At 41.0% G+C, this 20774-nt stretch overlaps 1 protein-coding gene across 6 annotated transcripts; it reads left to right on the forward strand.

Moving 5' to 3' along the window:
- The first annotated feature begins 334 nt into the window (after window positions 1–334).
- Window positions 335–20472, forward strand: TRMT10B (tRNA methyltransferase 10B). 6 transcript variants are annotated; one of them, XM_026506207.4, is made up of 9 exons: window positions 335–411; window positions 11037–11239; window positions 11669–11777; window positions 12374–12498; window positions 13799–13951; window positions 15088–15166; window positions 15805–15872; window positions 19273–19396; window positions 19974–20472. In XM_026506207.4, exons 2-9 carry the CDS (start codon window positions 11054–11056, stop codon window positions 20126–20128), a joined length of 999 nt encoding a protein of 332 aa, XP_026361992.2. In that variant the 5' UTR covers window positions 335–411; window positions 11037–11053; the 3' UTR covers window positions 20129–20472. The 6 variants fall into 6 exon arrangements, with proteins under 6 accessions (XP_026361992.2, XP_048079105.1, XP_026361994.2 ...); XM_026506209.4 differs by having other exon boundaries at window positions 347–411; window positions 11042–11239; XM_026506208.4 differs by having other exon boundaries at window positions 383–760.
- The last annotated feature ends 302 nt before the right edge of the window (window positions 20473–20774 follow it).

The following is a 20774-nucleotide window of genomic DNA, read 5'->3' on the forward strand; positions in this document are numbered from 1 at the left end:
GGCTCTGCTGCATGTAGGGGAGCCCAGGGGAGGGCAAGGCACCCAGGCTGTGAGATGAAGGGTGGTTCAAGACCGGTTTCAGCCCAGTTTCGCAATGTCCCTCGACAGCCATCAAAGTGCCCGGTTACCTGCCACAACCCCGAGAGGTCGGCAAGCGGCTGGGATTGTAATTCCCATCTCACAGCCGGGGAAACAGGCTTAGACAGGCGAAGCAATACCTGGGCGGTACGCGACTCCGTCATGCCAACGTGGGTGGAAGGCAAAGCCTCCCACTGGCCCCTGCTTGCCGAGCCGCCAGGCTGAGAACTACAACTCCCAGAATGCCATTCAGGGAGGGGGCAGGAACTGGAAGTGGTGCCGGAGGCGGGGCCCGATGTGCGCCGCCGAGGCTGCGTGAGTTGAGGGGTTCAGGTACGCCCGGGGCTAGTTGTGGGTCCGGCGTGGGGCTGGAGGGGTCTGGCTTGGGACTGCGGGCTCGTTCGGGGGCGGGACAGACGGCGGGAAGCGGCCCTCAGTCGTCGTGTGGCCTCGTGTCCTCCACCTTCTTGGTGGTTTCCCTTGCTGCCTCCCCTCACGCTAGCAGCCTGTGGGCCAGGCGGGGCCCACAGGCGGGGTACTTTCGGGCCTGGGGTCTGGGTGTTCTAGTGCTGAAGGTGCCAGAGGACTGGAGCCAGCTTCGGTGGACAAAATTTTAGAAAATGAGAGAAGCGTGCAAGCAGTGACTGGCCCATCACTTAGCGCCCAGGGATATGCTCATCAGGTGGGACTTGGGTTAGAAAACATCTGAGGCCTCTGTCAACTCAGAGGTGGGGGTGGGTGGGTGGAGAATTTATTAAATCCGCAAGTATTTATTGAGCGTCTGTTATGTACCAAGCCCTTTTCTAGACATATAGGGTAGTGGACAGAGCAGACAGAACACCTGCATTTAAGCAGGTGGAATGTAGGAATGGGGAAGTTCAGATAAAAGTAAGTAAAACATGTGCCATGTTGGATAGTGAAAATCAGAATAGAATGAGACAGGTAGTCATATAATTATCTAGGGAAAGAACACTGGAGGTAGTAATGACAGCAAGGGCCAAGGCCCCGTGGTGGGAATATCCTTGGTATGTTAGGAGCAGCAAGTAGACCAGAAAGTGCAGAGGACACTTGATGGGGGAGGGAGACCTTAATGATCAGTATAGGCCATTGTAAGGATTTCAGTTATGTGCTATAAGTGAAATGGAGAATATGGCATTGTTCTGAGCAGAAGGGTAACATAATTATCAAACATTTAAGATACTTTTATTCTGCAAGGCTCAGTACTGGGTACTGGGGGTGTGCATCTGAATTCTTTATCCTCTCTTCCCTGGAAGGGCTTATAATGTAGTGGGGAAACAGGCAGATCAGCTATCATGCAAGGCTGAGTCAGATAATTGGGGCCCTGTGAAGGCAGAATGGACATCAGTCTCAAATTCTCAGCATGTACTATTATGTTGGGTGCTTAAGTAACTGTTTGTTATATGATTAGTAATTAATTTAATAACCCCAGTATTCAGTACTGGGCCTGTAATGGAGGCTTAGAAAACATTTTTTTCTTTTTTTAAGATTTATTTATCTGTTTGAGAGAGAGAGAGAGGGAGCGTACACACACACACACACACACATACACACACACACACAAAAGCAGGGGGAAGAGGCAGAGGGAGAGAATCCCAAGCCTACTTCGAACCTGACATGGGGCTCAGTCCCAGGACCTTAAGATCATGACCTGAGCTGAAATCAAGAGTCAGCCCCTCAACCGATGGAGCCATCCAGGCGCCCCCAGAAAACACTTTTTAATGAAGAAATGAAATGCTAAATCTGGGCATAGATAACATCTCACACAGATTAAAAATATTTGTTTTTCTGTGATGCCTAATTTCACAGTTGCTTTCTGAGGATCAATGGGTGGCAAGCTTCTAATTCAATATTTACTGAGCTTCCATTTTTTGCAGACCCTTGTGCTGGCCACTAATGATACAAAGATGAAAAAGATGTGGTCCCTGCCCAATCTGCTATATTGTAGACTCTTATGGTAGTGGTTGGAATTGCCTTCATTTGATTTTCAATATTGCTATATCCCAGGTTCCTGAAAAACATCCTCAGAGATTATAGGAACTTGGAGAGATCTGAGATACAAGGAGGGGAATAGGAAGAAGGGAACGGGGGCAGTAGTGATAAAGTTCAGTTTAGTTCGACAAATATTTATTCAAACACTGCTGTTTGCAAGGTGGTACATTGTGAGCTGTTACAGTGTTTATGTAAATGTAAGTACACAGTCCCTCCTCAAAGGAATTCAGTTTGGTAGGAGAGAAAACAGGAGCACAGACCTTCGGGTGTTCTAAACAACAGTGGAAAACTCTGCAGCCCCTCCAGCTACTCCAACCCTAGCTCTCTTTTCTCCTTCTGAGCCACACTTCTCCAATGAGACATCTACATTCATTGCCTCCCAGTCATTCCCCCAAAAGGGTCTGACAAAGAGGAGGAGCTCAATGAGTATTTATTGACTGAATGAGTGGACAAACAATACAAAATGCTGTGGAGTTCAGGGGAGGGAAAGCACGTGGCTGTTAACAAACTGGCATTCATTTAACAAATTGATCCGTTTTCTTTACCCTAATAAAATGAGGTGGTTAGGTATTGGACCAGTTTATCTTAAAGTTTTTACTTTCTCTTTTTTTGAATGCCTAAATGTAGAAAAAAGTAGAAAAAAGGCACAGTAAGATTTGTGCAGTCATCTAAAGGAATGGGCATAACAGGTCTGGCTGTATTTTCTTTAAAAAAGGTATTTATAATCAACATCGCTGTTCATATGTGAACAATGCAGCACTTCTGAAATGTCTAAGAATAACTTGATATTTTCCTAGTTTCTCTAGAAATACTATATACTACTGAAGTTTGTGTATGCCATAAATTCATAGTGACACAGTGAATTGTATAAATAAATATATTAAAATTTGTACTGAGTATTAAAGAAAGGATTTCTGAGCGAAAGTAAACTTTAGCTTATATAAGAAAATGAACCAAATTTCTAATCTTTAACTTTGACAATCTAGAATGTAATTTACTTGGCCATCTTCAGGAATATATCTAGTGGTGATATGTTGTTCACATGATGTGTGATAAATACCTAAAACTGCTCAGAAGCTTACCTTTTTAGAAAAATTTAAAAAACAACACTGGAGGGGTTTAAACAACCTGTATGTCATGAGTAGTTAAATGAAATATGTCTACTTCTTTCAACAGTCCTGGGATGTAGTATTATCTCATCTCATAGAATCTGTGACCAAGAGTTAACAGTTTAGGCTCTTATCCCACTACTCACAGGTAGGAAGCTGAAAAGCATGGCTAAATCCTAAGACTGCTGTTTCCACTACAACAACCTGTCATGTCTAAATGAGAAACAAAACTAAAATTTGGCCTGATTTTGAGTGTTTGATGGAGTACAAGAAAACAGTATGAGCTCAACACTAAAAATGTTTGCTAGGAACAGGAACATCGGTCAAAACATTAGAGAACAGGGGCGCCTGGGTGGCTGTCGGTTAAGCATCCGACTCTTGGTTTAGGCTCAGGTCATGATCTCAGGGTCCTGAGATTGAGTTCCATGCTCAGTGGAGATTCTCTCCCTCTCTCTCTGCCCCTCCCCTTGCAAGCATGTGTGTGTGCATGCTCGCTCTCTCTCTCTCAAATAAAATAAATAAAAAAAAACACATTAGAGAACAAAAAATAATCTTCGGACACTACTTGGCTCTGGAGTGGGTAATATTTATACAGTTAATATAAATGCAGTTTATTGGTTTACAAATTTTAGAAATGACCAAGGGGGTAGACAAAGCCCAAAAGGATCAATTTTGGTAACACAAGGTAGAATCTCTCTTGAACATCTAAAATTAAAGCTTCAGCTTACCAAAATTGGAACATTGAAGGAAGAAGAGATATGGGGGGAAAGAAAAGGGTGTTTATGTTGAGAGCCTAACCTTGAGATTGTTGAATAAGAAGTAGAAGTTTAAAGATATTCTTTTTTTTTAAAGATTTTATTTATTTGACAGAGAGAGACAGCCAGCGAGAGAGGGAACACAAGCAGAGGGAGTGGGAGAGGAAGAAGCAGGCTCATAGCAGAGGAGCCTGATGTGGGGCTCGATCCCGGAACGCCGGGATCACGCCCTGAGCCGAAGGCAGACGCTTAACCGCTGTGCCACCCAGGCGCCCCTAAAGATATTCTTTTTTTTTTTTTTTTAATGATTTTTTATTATATTATGTTAGTCACCATACAGTACATCCCTGGTTTCCGATGTAAGGCTCAATGATTCATTAGTTGTGTATAACACCCAGTGCACCATGCAATACGTGCCCTCCTTACTACCCATCACCGGTCTATCCCATTCCCCCACCCCCTTCCCCTCTGAGGCCCTCAGTTTGTTTCTCATAGTCCGTAGTCTCTCATGTTTCATTCCCCCTTCTGATTACCCTCCTTTCTTTATCCCTTTCTTCCCCTACTGATCATCCTAGTTCTTATGTTCCATAGATGAGAGAAATCATATGATAGTTGTCTTTCTCTGCTTGACTTATTTCACTTAGCATTATCTCCTCCAGTGCCGTCCATATTGTAGCAAATGTTGAGAACTCGTTCTTTCTGATAGCTGAGTAATATTCCATTGTATATATGGACCACAACTTCTTTCTTTCTTTTCTTTCTTTCTTTCTTTCTTTCTTTCTTTCTTTCTTTCTTTCTTTCTTTCTCTCCTTCTTTTCTTTTTTCTTTTCTTTTCTTTTCTTTTCTTTTCTTTTCTTTTCTTTTCTTTTCTTTTCTTTCTTTCCACAGATAGAGACAGCCAGCGAGAGAGGGAACACAAGCAGGGGGAGTGGGAGAGGAAGAAGCAGGCTCATAGCGGAGGAGCCTGATGCGGGGCTCGATCCCATAACGCTGGGAACACGCCCTGAGCCGAAGGCAGATGCTTAACCGCTGTGCCACCCAGGTGCCCCAGGACCACAACTTCTTAATCCAGTCATCTGTTGAAGGGCATCTCGGCTCCTTCCACGATTTAGCTATTGTGGACATTGCTGCTATGAACATTGGGGTGCATATGGCCCTTCTCTTTACTACGTCTGTATCTTTGGGGTAAACACCCAGTAGTGCAATGGCTGGATCATAGGGTAGCTCAATTTTTAACTTTTTAAGGGACCTCCACACTGTTTTCCAGAGTGGCTGTACCAGCTTGCATTCCCACCAACAATGTAGGAGGGATCCCCTTTCTCCACATCCTCTCCAACAATTGTTGTTTCTTGCCTTGTCAATTTTTGCCATTCTAACTGGCATAAGGTGGTATCTCAGTGTGGTTTTGATTTGAATTTCCTTGATGGCTAATGATTTTGAACATTTTTTCATGTGTCTGTTAGCCATTTGTATGTCTTCATTGGAAAAGTGTCTGTTCATATCTTCTGTCCATTTTTTGATTTGTTTATTTGTTTCTCGTGTATTGAGTTTGAGAAGTTCTTTGTAGATCTTGGATACCAGTCCTTTATCTGTAGTGTCATTTGCAAATATATTCTCCCATTCCGTGGGCTGCCTCTTAGTTTTTCTGACTGTTTCCTTGGCTGTGCAGAAACTTTTAATCTTGATGAAGTCCCATAAATTCATTTTATCTTTTGTTTCTCTTGCCTTTGGGGATGTATCATGAAAAAGGTTGCTTTGGCCGATGTCGTAGAGGTTGCTGCCGATGTTCTCCTCTAGAATTTTGATGGATTCCTGTCTCACATCGAGGTCTTTCATCCATTTGGAGTTTATTTTTGTGTATGGTGTGAGATAGTGGTCAAGTTTCATTCTTTTGCATGTAGCTGTCCAATTTTCCCAGCACCATTTATTGAAGAGACTGTCTTTTTCCCACCGGATGTTTTTTCCTGCTTTATCAAATATTAGTTGCCCAAAGAGCCGAGGGTCCATTTCTGGGCTCTCTATTCTGTTCCATTGGTCATTGTGTCTGTTTTTGTGTCAGTACCATGCTGTCTTTGTGATCACAGCTTTGTAGTACAGCTCGAAATCTGGCATTGTGATGCCCCCAGCTTTGTTTTTCCTTTTCAGCAGTTCCTTGGAGATTCGGGGCCTTTTCTGTTTCCATACAAATTTAAGGACTATTTGTTCCAGTTCTTTGAAAAATGTCCTCAGTATTTTGATCGGGATAGCATTGAAAGTGTAGATTGCTCTGGGTAGCACGGACATTTTAACTATGTTAATTCTTCCGATCCATGAGCATGGAATATCTTTCCATCTTTTTATGTCTTCCTCAATGTCTTTCAAGAGTGATTTATAGTTTCTAGAATATAGGTCCTTTACGTCTCTGGTTAAGTTAATTCCAAGGTAACATATGGTTTTTGGTGCTATTGTAAATGGGATGGATTCCCTAATTTCTCTTTCTTCGGTCTCGTTATTTGTGTATAGAAATGCAACTGATTTCTGAGCATTGATTTTGTATCCCGCCACGTTACTGAATTGCTCTATAACTTCTAATAGTTTGGGAGTGGCTTCTTTTGGGTTTTCCATATAGAGTATCATGTCATCTGCGAAGAGAGACATTTTGACTTCTTCTTTGCCAATTTGAATACCTTTGATCCCTTTTTGTCGTCTGATTGCTGTTGCAAGGACTTCTAGTACTATGTTGAATAATAGTGGCGAGAGTGGGCATCCTTGTCGTGTTCCTGATCTTAAGGGAAAGGCTTCCAGCTTTTCCCCATTGAGAATAATATTTGCAGTAGGCTTTTCATAGATGGCTTTTATGAGATTGAGAAATGTACCTTCTATTCCTACACTCTGAAGGGTTTTAATCAGGAAAGGATGCTGTATTTTGTCAAATGCTTTTTCGGCATCGATTGAGAGGATCATATGGTTCCTGAGTCTTTTCTTGTTGATATGATGTATCACGCTGATTGATTTGCGAATATTGAACCACGCTTGCATCCCAGGTATGAATCCCACTTGATCGTGATGGATAATCCTTTTAATGTACTGTTGGATTCTATTAGCAAGTATCTTGTTGAGGATTTTGGTGTCCATATTCATTAGGGAAATCGGTCTGTAATTCTCCTTTTTGAGGGGGTCTTTGCCTGGTTTGGGGATCAAGGTAATTTGGCCTCATAGAATGAGTTTGGTAACTTTCCTTCTGTTTCTATTTTTTGAAATAGCTTTAGGAGAATAGGTATTTCTTCTTTGAATGTTTGGTAGAATTCCCCAGGAAAACCATCCGGGCCTGGAGTTTTGTTATTTGGAAGGTTGTTTATCACTGACTCAATTTCTTCATAATTAATTGGCCTGTTTAAGAAATCAGTTTCTTCCTGTTTCAATCTTGGTAGTTTATAGGTTTCCAGGAAGGATTCCATCTCTTCCAGATTGCTTAGTTTATTGGCATATAGCTGTTGATAAAAATTTCTAATAATCCTTCCAATTTCAATGGTGTTCGTCGTGACCTCTCCTTTTTCATTCATAATTTTAATAATCTGGGTCCTTTCTCTTTTCTTTTGGATAAGTCTTGCCAGTGGTCTGTCAATTTTATTGATTCTCTCAAAGAACCAGCTTCTAGTCCTGTTGATCTGCTCTACTGTACTTCTGGTTTCTGCTTGATTGATTTCAGCTCTAATTTTGGTCAACTGCTTCCTCGTGCGTGGATTAGGCCTGTCCCTCTGTTGCTGTTCCAGCTTCTTGAGGTGAGAATATAAAAACTGCATTTTAGATTTTTCTATTCTTTTGAGTGAGGCTTGGATGGCTATGTATTTCCCCCTTAGGACTGCCTTTGCAGTATCCCATAAGTTTTGGACTGTTGTATTTTCATTCTCATTGGTCTCCATAAATTGTTTAATTTGATTTTTGATTTCCTGGTTTATCGAGTCATTCCTGAGCAGGATCGTTCTTAGTCTCCAAGTGTTTGAGTTTCTTCCAAATTTTTCCTTGTGGTTGAGTTCCAATTTCAGAGCGTTGTGGTCTGAGAATATGCAGGGGATAATTTCAATCTTTTGGTATAGGTTGAGACCTGTTTTGTGTCCCAGAACATGGTCTATTCTTGAGAATGTTCCATGGGCATTAGAATAGAATGAGTATTCTTTGGTTCTGGGGTGTAGTGTTCTATATATATCTATGAGGTCCAACTCGTCGAGTATGGCATTCAAAGCCTTTGATTCTTTGCTTAGTTTTTGCCAGGGTGTTCTGTCTATTTCTGATAGTGGAGTGTTGAGGTCCCCTACTATTAATGTATTTTTATTTATATATCTCTTTATTCTGGTTAAGAGTTGTCTTGTGTTTCTTGCTGCTCCCCTGTTGGGGGCCCCTAAAGATATTCTTAAACATAGTAAAGATGTCTTCTGATAATTGTCATGACAGAGGTATGGGTATTGGACTTACGTTCCTAGGATTAAAAAAAAACAAAGCTGTAAAATTGGATTGTACGAAGAAACTGTTTTCAGGTATTGGACAATAGGCAGGACAAGACTGTTATCCTTGAGAGAAATGAGTGTGAGGTGGATTATAGGCCAAAATTATAAAGCTTCTAGAGAGGAACACAGACTATCTATGTGCTGTTAGGGTAGGCAAAGATTTCTTAGAGGACACAGAAAGCATTAACTATAAAAGAAAAGAATGATAAATTAGACAATTAAAATTTAAAATTTCTGCTCAACAAAAAGCAATGTTAAGAAAATGAATAGGCAGGCCACAGACTGGGAGAAAATATTCTCAGTACACATGTCTGAAAAAGGAGTTGTATCTAGAAATATGCTAAACTTCCACAGCTTAGTAATAAATAAAAAGATAATTTAAAGATGAGCAAAAGACTTGGTCAGAAATCTTACAAAGATATATTACAAATGACCAATAAATTGCCTGAAAAAGTGCTCAAAACCATGAACAATCAAAAAATGCAAATTAAAACACAACTAGGTTCCACTACACAAGAATGACTAAGAACTCTAACAACAGCAAATGTTGGTGATGATGCAGAGCATCTGGAAGTCTCCTTCATTGCTGACCGCACTGTGAAATGGTACAGTTACTTTGGGAAACTGATGGCAGTCTTCTATGAATTAAGTAGGCAACCATCCAATGCCCCATCAACTCTACTGTTAGGTACTTAGCCAACAGATATGAGAACATACGTCCACAAAAACACTTGTAAGAGAATGTTCATAGCAGCTTTATTCATAATAGTCCCAAATTGGAAAAATCTCCAATATTCATCAACAGGAGAATAAACATGGTGATACAGTCATACAATGGAATTCTGCTCAGCATTTAAAAGAAATAAGCTTACTAATACATGAAGCAACATGTGTGAGTCTCAAAACGTTGAGGGGGAAATGTCAACATCACTGGTTGAATCCATTTATATGATGTTTTATAATAGGCACAGTTAATCAATGGCTATAGAAAAAACAATGGTTGCTTTTGGCTGGTTGTGGGAATGGGACGGAGATTGACTTGGAAAGTGCAGAAGGCAAGGAACTTCTAGAGTGATGGAAATGTTCCATATCTTGATGAGGGTGTGAGTAACATAGGCCTATGCTTTTGTCAAAAATTCATTCGACTGGTCTATTTTCCCCTCACACACATTACTGAGCTATACCCTTAAAATCTTTGCATTTTACTATATGTAAATTATACCTCGAGAACATTTTAAAGGTCAGTGTAATTAATAGAAAAATAAAAAATAAAAGAGGTGATTTGAATTCTAGTGTTTCATAGGGAGTTGATAAAATTCAAAGTTGATTCAAGAAGTAATGGAAAGCGGGGCGCCTGGGTAGCGCAGTCGTTAAGCGTCTGCCTTCGGCTCAGGGCGTGATCCTGGCGTTCCGGGATCGAGTCCCAAATCGGGCTCCTCGGCTGGGAGCCTGCTTCTTCCTCTCCCTCTCCCCTGCTGTGTTCCCTCTCTCGCTGGCTGTCTCTCTGTCACATAAATAAATAAATAAAATCTTTAAAAAAATATATTAAAAAAAAAAAGAAGTAATGGAAAGCATATGATTTCAGGTTAAGGCGTGCATTACCAAATGAACTAAAAACACCTGGTTAATGGGTTGCCACTAGAGATGGGAAGGGTTGGAGTGAGGGTCATTACTTTTCATTATAAACAGTTTTGTTGTTTTTGTTTTTTTGTATGCATGGAATATATTACACGGATTTGCTTTTGCTGAGATCAACTTTTCCAAAGATGGCGGTAGCACACTGGACTCAGAGGAGCAGCTGCAAGCAGTGGACATAGCAGCGTCCTTTGCTGTGACACTTAGCTATAGACTAGAGCATTTTTTACTCACAGCCTTCCTGGGGATTTTGAACAGCACTTTGAAATGATGGCATTGGTTAAGTGTGCCATAGCGGTGGTTCTCCATATTTTCCTACTTCAGCACCTCTGATGGATATTAATATTCTCAATGGTGACTGTGGCTTTCAGCTGCGGTGATACTTAACTGAGTTGGGAGAAGGAATACATAGTTTGGAAAAGCAAATTGTGAAACATCACCAGCAACCTAGAAGTATTCTTGGTTGATTTTGGGTAACTGTTCACCATAGTTTTTGGCTAACTCTTACTCTCCTAGGATATTTCTAGTATTGGATTGTGCATACAGTAGGTGCTCAGTAAATGTTTGCTAGAGGAATAGTTTTGGATATAAACCGAAACGTAATGGAGGAGGTGGCTTTTGTCATTTCTGCCCAACTACTGCATGCATTTTGAAGAGCACAACAAATGGCTCGATTACCTGTGTCACTGCAGCAGTGAGTAACTGGTGATTGCTTGGAGTTGTCAGGAGTTGTGTTTGTCTTCCAAGAAGTGGATTTAGCTTCCTTAGTACTGAAACATTTCTGTGCTGACCCATTTCTCTGGAAGACGCAGATGCTTTTTTCTCCGTAAATCAGTGTTAATATTTTCCACACTTGTACTCCTTTAACAACACAGTACCACTATTTGACATTTGGACGTAGGGAAATACCTCTGTAAGGGAAATAATGTAACGTCTCACATCATTTCTCTAACCTGGGTGAAAAGGACAGAAGACTAAGCACATGGACTGGAAAGTGGAAGGGAGTGCTAAGAAAACAGACTCACGCGTGCTGCAGGAGCAAGAAGTCATCCTAGAGGATACAGGCGAAGATAGCATCTCCGAAAGCTTCCAGCTTCTACAGATCGATGTGGAATGCGAGCATCGGGAGGGAGAGACGCCGCCCACAGGTGGTGCAGTGTGGAGCTCAGTAAGTGCAGCAGGTTGCCCGGCCGTGGGCTCTGGGGTGATGCTGTGTCCCAGAGACCCCTTGTATAAGGGTAGGGCCTCATAACAAAAAGACTAGGAATGAGTTTGGTGTGTTCCAAAATTGGATGGATTTCCTGCTAACTGGTGTAAGGTTTCAGTTCCACTTGAGTTATAAGAAGAGTAAATCAAGTTCAAGAGGAATTCTTGATACACCTCAGAAGGGTCAGGAAATCTATTTTGGGCACGTTGTATCTCTTTCTTGGGGCTCCACTTTCTCTGAACATAATCCAGTCTATTTTTTTTTTTTACAGTAATATCCTTTTTCTCTCCTAACTTTAAATCTGATTTAAAAAAATAAGTAACTTTCGAATATTCGTTTTCCATTTTGGTGCTTACAAAGTTCTCAATTTTGTTTTCTGGATAACATAAGAAAAATGTCCAAAGAAAACAGAGACACTGGGAAAAGATAGTTGCAGCAAAGAAGAGCAAAAGAAAGCAAGAAAAAGAAAGAAGAAAGGCCAATCGTGTAGAAAATTCAGGTAACAATACATCAGATTGCTGGAGTAATCATAGTTATGTCTTAGTAGACTGGTACCTGCATGTTCCTAGGAGAATAGGAATATTGTTCGTAAGTAAAAACAAACATTTTGGATGTTTGTTCTATTTTGTTGGAAATCAGAGTATCAAAGAAAGCAAAATTTAAGGCTGCCTTTCACGTATCTAGTGCACCTATGTGTTTATAAGCTCAGAAGTAAAAGGAATGATAAAATTAGCTAGCATTTATTCTGTGTTTTGTGCTAGGTTCACTGCTAAGAATTTTATGTGTATTTCCCTAAAGAGTAGGTGCTTTTATTATCCCCATTTTGTAGGTAAAGAGACTGAGGCTCAGAAATTGAATAACGTGCCCAGGATCATATAGTAATAAATGAATGGACTGAACTCTGATTTAGACCCAGGAATGTGTTCCAGAGCCCACGCTCCACACCACTGTGCTGTACTCAAATGAGTGAATGCCTGGCATGAGTTTCAAGCTTCTCTTTATATGCAAAAAGTACTCACTTGGCTGGTGAGATTTCTTACTGAACGTATTCCTCTGTTTTCCCACTTTTATTCCTTTCTGATATTTCTACTCTAGGCATCTGCCCCCAGCACAGCAAACGTTTTCTGAGATCCTTAACCAAGGAGAGACTTTTGGAAGCCAAACACTCAGGACCAAGACTTTGTATTGATCTGAGTATGACCCACCACATGTCTAAGAAGGTACGACATCCATTAAGCTCTGAATTCCTGCTCATGTGAGGGAGGTCCAGAAGGGAGCAGCTTTGACAAAGAGCATGACCAGGTCCAGCCTCTGTAATTCTGTAGTAAACCAGCAAAATTGTTCAGTTTCGTACGCGTGGCTACTCAGTTCCAAGATCGTTGTTAAGAATCAGGAAGAGAATAGATATCCTCTGGTTTAGTTTGCAAAGTTTTATCTTCTGTTTCGAGCCCCACACCGTTACCTCTTGTTTATGGTGTCCGCAGTCTAGATGGGGCCTTTCATGTTCAGTTCTCCAGAGATGAAATCTGGTTTTCTACCGGGAAGAATACTTGCCTGGTTGCATGTTGTGAGGAGGTGACCTGGTGGGCCTTCTTCCGGCAACATATGTGTTTCAATCGTTTTCCTTTCACCCTCTTGTGAAGGAGGGATTCCACCCTGGGGTTCTAGGGATGGCTGAAGAATACACACTTGACATTGCATGCTAGGCAGGGCCATATGGGTTACACTGAGGAATAGAATGAACAACCAGGGACTGTGGGAGGCAGGCTTTGTAGTGTCACGAGGGTGGAGTACCCCTTGGTTCCTGCAGGAAGATGTGATTGATTTGCTGGGAATAACTCTGTGGGCTAGCAGGGAATCGAAACCCACTACTTGGGGAAAGCAGGAACTATGTTTGGTCCCTTTGATAGAAAGGATTGTTTAGGGAACCTTATCCAAGGGAGCAGAATTGGGAGAAGAACTTGCAGTTGGGTTTTTCAGGGCCCACCTGGTTTCACCAGATGTCTAGACAACACACGGTAGTGGACCTTCATTTTAGGCCTTACACCACAAAATGGATTTTTCTGTTTGCCAACATCTCTGTTGTATGTGCTGCTGTTCGCATGTTTTTCAGAGAAATTAGGAAGACTGAAGATCTGGGGTTCTTACATGGAACCTCTAAGTATAGCCCTCTGAAAAGGTTAACCAAGAATTTTCTACTGTTTATATTAATTGAGATATCAGATTAAATCAAACCCAAAGTGTTTTTTCTCTCCTGAAACAAATCAGGCCAGATTGTGAAACTACCTTTCTTTAGGGTTTGTCCCTGAATCAGGAAGGAAAGTTAAAACTTCTGACCCTAGTACATCTCCTAGAGTTAGGGAGAAGGTGCTAAGTTTATCTGATGAGTATAAAAAATGTCTGTATTCGTGAGATTTCCCAGAGTAGCACTCAGTGAACTTGCTGAGTAACCATTTGTTGATAATGAATTTAGAAGGCGTGTGCATGTTTCCAATCTAAGCTGTCCTAATTTCCTTGAAGGAACTAAGTAGACTGGCTGGACAGATCCGAAGGTTGTATGGTTCAAATAAAAAAGCCGACAGGCCATTTTGGATCTACCTCACTGGATTCACAACAGACAGTCCCCTGTATGAAGAGTGTTTGAGGATGAATGATGGATTTTCTAGTTATTTGGTAAGCCTCATTGTACATATTACTTGAAGTGTCCTTTGAAAAATATGTTGTGTGGCAGTGGTAAATTTTTTTTAACTTTTTCATATTTTGATATAAAAACATGTGAATTATTTTCACCATTGCAATCTAAAAAACTTTAGAACCTCTCATCAGTTCTTATATTTCTAAACTTTCATCCTTCCGCCACATTGGTAAACTAATATCACTAGTCTCTAGACTGTATTTTGTATCTTGTGTATTGTATGTTAGACCATATACTCTACGAGTGTTTTGGGGAAATGCCGTGACTCCTTTGTTGTTCACAGTAGTGCAGAATTAGGGAACATGAGTTGTGGGGGAAGAGAAAATCCTTATGGAAGTAATGTGGATTCAAGATGAGTTTTAGGGAATACTCACTCTTTCCCTCTTTCCCTAGGGGCTCATGAATGTAGTGATTGTAATACAGGCAACAGTCCAGATCACTTCCTAAGAAGTGCCACTAAAAATGTCCTGTGTGTTTGTGTGATGTAGCTGGGCCTGGGTGGTGTGAACTTTGCTAGGGAGGTCCACAGAGGCAGTGAGTGTGAGAGTACGCTGTGTGGTCCTGCACAATTAGTTGTGGTTGCTGTTACCGTCTTAATAGTCCGTCCTATAATACACCATTTCCAGCTTTTCTTCTCTATGTGTGTTTTATGATTCTTGTACGTGAGCCCGACAGACCCACTCTTAGGGCTATGGAGTTCCCTTGCTTTCCCATCATCATGCCTTTCTTTGGTGATTCTCCCCATTTTCAGTGCCTCCTCCTTTTGTATGTATCAGTCAATCTCACCTCTTTTCAGAAACCGAGTTCCAGCATTCCCTTCAGTAGAAGATCGTCCCTGGTATTGCCTCCCTCATCTGTTGTCCTGGGGCAGCCTTCCTGTACATCTGTTAGGGTCTCTTGTTACTCTCGGTCTCATTTTGTAGAGTTGAATGTCTGTCCTTTCTACTTGCCCTCCCCAGCTGAGCACTTTCTGAGAACAGATTGTCAGACATGTATCCCCTTGATGCACGTAGGGCCATGCCTAGTAGAGAATAGATGCCTGGTAACTAGTTGCTGCAGTGCGGGCTGCATCTTAACCTAGTTCACACTATATTGGATTATTTACATTTTTCAGCTAGACATAACAAAGGAAGACTGCTTTAGTTTATTTCCTCTGGAAACCCTTGTGTACCTGACTCCTGACTCAGAACACGGTATGTACTTTACTGCATGGATTCATGTAGCACTTTGTTCTTCGTCCTGTGTTTGATTACTCCCTGTGTTAGAACTTGTTAAAGCCATCCAAGGTGTATCAGAAAAAAAAAAAAGGGATGAACATTAATTGCACACCTCTTATGGATGGATACATCACTGTGCTTTCCATATGTGCTGCTGTGTGCACAGCTGTACAAATTTAGCGTCTCCAGCCTCGGCTGGGCCTTGTGAGCTGCCTGGCAATCTTTCCCAGTTTCCCCAGGCAGCTCCCTTCCTTGGCCTCTTGGATCAATGTTAGATACATATTTTTTCCAGAAAATCAACTATTTCACAGAATTTTCAAATTTATTGGTATCAAGTTGATCTTAGTATTCTTTTCTAATTATTTCACATTCCTCTGTCATTTTAATTTTGTCTCCTTTCTGAATCCTAATGTTGATCTGAATCAACTACCTTTTTTTCTTGATTAGATATGCCAGAGCTTTGTCTTTTCAGAGAATGAGCAAATCTGTTACCTTATGGTTTTCTATTTCATTAAATTTCTACTTTTATCATTAATAATTCTTTATTTTTACTTTCTTTGGATATAGAAATTATAAAACCAATTTCATCTCAATGGCCTTCATTTTTTCATTAGCTCTTGAAGATATTGATCTAAACAAAGTTTACATCCTTGGTGGACTTGTGGACGAAAGCATTCAGAAGGTAAATGTACATTTTAGACGTAACAACTATATTTTGAAAAGTGGGGCTTACTTTCAGAGGCAGCTGCCATATCATAATCTTATGCAAAAGGCCTAAAAACTCAGAGAATAGGAAGAAGGAGCCTATCCTGCCTAGGTTGGCCCTTCTACTTGTGAAGCTCCCTGTCCTCATCCATGTTAGCGATCCCCTGATCTGACAGTCCAGTCAGGAACTGGAATGGGGAGTGTTTGGTAATTCCATAAATAGCCATTGTTGAACTCCTTTCTTCTCTCCTCTCTTCAGTTCTGCAAGGGTGACTATGATCTTGACCAACGAAGCATTGACTCACAATTCTTACCAGCTCTTTGTTCTTTGTGAGAGAGGAGTTTGCTCCTTCTTAGGCCATCTTTTCTGCTGATGTAGGACTTATCCCATAATCTCAACATCAATAGGACTGTCCAGATTTCTTTTGTTGAATTGAAATTTTATTGGAATAATTGGAGTTTTTGAAATATGTTCCTATTATACACGTATTGAGATATTGTTTATATTACTAATTAACATATTGCCTACACAATAAATAATGATATAATAGTCAAAGTGTATAAAAAGAACTACAGTGAGGAATACGTCTCCCTCCCATCCTTGTCCTGCAGTGCCCCACACCTTGAGGTAACCACTGTTTTCTTTTTTTTTCTTTATATATATATATATATATATATATAAAATTTAAGATATTTATTTATTTGAGAAAGAGAGAGAGCGCACATAAGCAGGGGTGGGGGAGAGGGAGAAGGAGGCTCCCTGCAGGGAGCCTGTTGAGGGACTCAGTCCCAGGATCATGACCTGAGCCAAAGGTAGATGCTTAACGGACTGAGCCACCCAGGCGCCCCAACCACTGTTTTCTTGTGTATGCTTCTTGATATAGTCTGTGATCACACAAGTATTTGTTTGTGGATATATTATGTATATATATTTTTTCATATACATAAGTGTATTTTATATATTTTTTGCATATCTGTATGAGATATACACACAAATTTAATACAGATGATACTTAACTGAGCTGCACGTATTCTAAAAGGGTCAGTGTTCCACGACTCAGTAGTGATAATCTAAAAAATAGGTGGGGGGTGGAGGTAGAATTCTCTTAAGAATGCCAGCTATTAAACGAGAAATACATAATAGAATTTGAAAAATCGTTATTTTGTCACTCCCAGGGTAACCATTGATTCAGGGAACTGGTTGAATGGAAGGTTGTGGGGAACTGGCTCTTCACATGGTCTCAAAGTATCATCCCACAGATTACAAAGGCAAAAATGTACCATTACAGTGAAGCGATCTGGAGGTCACCATCTTACCAAATGTTCAAACTTAGAATCACCAGTAGTGACATTATGTGCTTCCTGATATGATGGAATCTCACTTGGGAAGTATTCTTACTGGAAAATGTTTAAACTACGTTTAATCATGAGGAAACTGAATGTGAGACATTCTGCAAGACAACTGGACTACACTTTCAAAAAAAGCCAACGTAATGAAAACTAAAATAGTTAGGGAGGCTGTTACAGATTAAAAGACATTAAAAAGACGTAACTGCCAAATGCAATCTCCCACAGCAGAGTGACTGCCCCTTTTTTGAGGCAAAGTCTAGAGGGTCAGTGAGCAGTGTATGATCAATAGATGTGCAGTTTTAACACATTGTCTCTCTCCAGCAGTATTTAAATTGAGAAATAATTGGCATAACGATTGGTATAGAACTTTTTGGTTGTTACTGGAGAGTTTGACTTTGTCACAGAAAATATGCTGAGCACATATCTTCAAGGGAAATTGTTTTATCTTTAAATGTTCAGAGAACAGAAACTAGGCTGTGAGTTCCTTCAGGGCAGCATCCAAGTCTCCTACTAACTTTGGATTCTTGTACTCCAGTTCAAAATGTTTGTAAAAGAATAGACTTTAAAAAAAAATCGTAGACCAAAAAATAAATAAAATCGTAGACCTTGTATGCAAAGGAGTGTTATCCTTCAAAGAAGTCCTTTGAGCAGCCGTACCTTTATCTTCTCTGAATTGCATCACTAACACATTTTGGAAGTTCTCTCCTGGAACTGTGTCTCACGTGAGTCTGAGCAGCAGGTAGGCCAGTGTTAGAACAGAGGTGCGAGGCCTGCTTCAGGCAGCTCCAGTTGGTTAGATCACACTAGTGGCAGTCAGTGATAGCACTGTAGCAAAGGACATCAGCAAGCTCGAACAAGTTCGGAAACGTTTGGCCTGAATGATGAAGAGACTCTAGACTAAGTTGTAGTCAAGGGAGAGGCGACAGAACTGAGACTACCGGAAGGGTGCACAGGGCATGACCACTGCTGTTGCGCACCTGAATGGCCTTCGTGTGGAAGAGCCCTTTTACTTGCTTGGTGTGGCCCTGGGGGAGATGGAACTAGGACAAATGAGTGGAACGCTCAGGGAAAACAGAAGATTTGGCTATCAAGAATTTCCATTTAACCCATACTGTCAAAATCGGAATAGGCTTCCCCAGGAAGCACGGAACTCCGTCACAAGGATTGTCCACTTAGGGACAGAGCCCACTTGGGAAGGAGGCCATGGAGGATAGACAAAGATTGGATGGATATTTGAAGTGGGATAGTTAACTGTTGAGGCCCCTTCCAAACCCAAGGATGTTAATTGTCCCAATAATCTAAACCTTTCTCTTTAATCCTGAAATTGTAAGTAGGTAGGTGATCTTTCCAAAGCTTCTTACAAGGTAGCAAATATAATTTAAACATCAGTTCGTGACTCAGGGACATCTTTAAAGGGATATTAGTTACTGTACTTCGATCCTAAATAGCCTCAGATTTTAGGGGTTTGTTGATTTCTTATGACTCCTTTCTGCAGTTTTCAGAGCCCTTCCTTTTAATTGGGCTGTGTGCTCTCACACCTCAGTGCTGTCTTGCTGCTTGTGGTGTATCTGACTTGAATCCTCTCTCGTCTCTAATTTGCTGCTGCCGAATGGCTATAAGCTGAAAACTCCATATATACAGAATTGTGACTTACTGAGTTAGGGTCAGGAGTGTTCTCCTCTGATTGATTAGACTGCTTGAACTTCTGGATACAGATTGTACCTGCCAATATGCCTCTCTTATTTCCTTCTTGGTTGTAAGTAGTAAATGGAAACTAGTGGATACATGACTCCCAAGTGAGATGTTTGCTGCACAAGCAAACGTGGAACAAGTAAATACTCTTCATTATCTGACGTTTCTTCCATTCTACCATAGGCCACTGATTTTTAATACACTTACCATTTAATTATGATTACAGATGGAAATTGGAGTGGTGGTAAATAGGGTCTGTCACAATTTATTATGCATAGTACAATGAGAATATCTTTGTCATTTTTAAAAGAAAAATCTTTAACTGTGATTCACAGAAGGTGACCTTTCAGAAAGCCCGAGAACATTCTGTCAAGACAGCCCGCTTGCCAATCCAGGAATACATGGTCAGATGCCAGAATGGGAAAAACTATCATTCAGAGATATTGGCCATCAATCAAGGTACTGCTGACATGGCCCACACTTTACATGTGTTAGTTCTGGTGCTACTTCTTTGCATTGTGTTTAAGTATAAACGGCCCTTGAAGCAGCCCCTGCCCCCCCCGCCCCGGGACTGATGTGCTCAGATTTTTTTGCGTGCCCTTTGTGACAGATACTCTGGCCTCTCAGAGGCATTTTTCATTTTCTTCTTAGATCCCAGCTATGTTAAAGATCGTGGAAATTTTTCCCTTGGCCTAAAGTGCCCTGTATTCAACCCATCATTGAACAGTGAATTCTTATTTGTCCTTCGGAATTCAGTCCAGGGGTATCTTTGCTGCTCCCTTCCACCTCTCAGCCATGTCAGGGCTCTCCTTTGTGTTCCCGTTGTACTGTTTTCCTCGCAGTGTGGCCTCACTGTCCGTTCACAGGCTCCTGTCTCTCCATGTAGGCTGAGGTCCTTGTGGGCAAGTCGGTCCATGTGTGGTGCAGAGTAGCTCTGTTGAATGAAATATTCCAGAACACCTTTTTCCTCATTAGTCCTTTACTAGTTCTTTTTCCTCACTATGGTCACTATGTTTTCTTTTTACCCTTCTAACAGTATTTGATATCCTGGCCACGTACTTTGAGACTCAAAGCTGGCCTGAAGCATTGAAGAAAGGAGTTTCTTCCAGAAAAGGCTACATTCTTCAGAACTCAGTGGATGATGGACAGCCTAAGGAGCTGCAGAAGGCAAAGGTGCTGGAGGTGCCTTGACTGAAAAGCAGAGAAGAGAGCACACACTTGCCTTTACTTGACATCTTGGATCTTCACTAGAATATAAGTTACTAATAACAGGGACCACATTTTATGCTCTTTTCTATCTCCCATAGTGCCTAGCTCACAGGAAGAGCCCAGATATATGTTGACTAAGTAAAAAGTTTACATAACAAGGAATTAGCCCTCAACTACATGGCTTTGGATGTATTAATTCATCTTTTATATACCTATTTGTGAAATACCTATTCTTTAGAGATAGCTAAAATAATTAAATAATTATTGTTGTATCAAAAGTTTAATTTTCACTCAACTGGCATCATAAAGTTGTAGCACTTTCTCCAGCCTCTTCTGATCATGTTGATTTTCCCCAACTCAGGAATACACTTTACATGTTTTGCAGGACCAGCCTGTTCTAACCTAGCCCTGCTTTAAGCCCCCATAGCACTTTGTTGCCACTTGTGGCTCCTACCCTGTCTCCCCTGCTGAGTATGGGAGTGGAGGGTTTCTCTCTTCCTTAGGGTAGCCTCCTAACAAGACACTTGGTGGGAGTATCTTTACATCCTTCTGAGCCTTGTACAAACTAGATTTTTCATATATACTTGTAACTGACAGGTCAAATTGAAAAACAAAAACAAAGTATTAA

Source organism: Ursus arctos, unplaced genomic scaffold (assembly GCF_023065955.2).
Source record: "Ursus arctos isolate Adak ecotype North America unplaced genomic scaffold, UrsArc2.0 scaffold_18, whole genome shotgun sequence".
Classification (NCBI taxonomy): Eukaryota; Metazoa; Chordata; class Mammalia; order Carnivora; family Ursidae; genus Ursus; species Ursus arctos.

What these genes read in the sequence shown, in the direction of transcription:
- TRMT10B (XM_026506207.4), top strand. Translation starts at nt 11,054, where the DNA reads ATGGACTGGAAAGTGGAAGGGAGTGCTAAGAAAACAGACTCACGCGTG. An exon ending in CCCACCACATGTCTAAGAAG is followed by an intron (nt 12,499 to 13,798) that starts GTACGACATCCA and finishes ATTTCCTTGAAG; the next exon opens with GAACTAAGTAGACTGGCTGG. An exon ending in GACTCCTGACTCAGAACACG is followed by an intron (nt 15,167 to 15,804) that starts GTATGTACTTTA and finishes TTTTTTCATTAG; the next exon opens with CTCTTGAAGATATTGATCTA.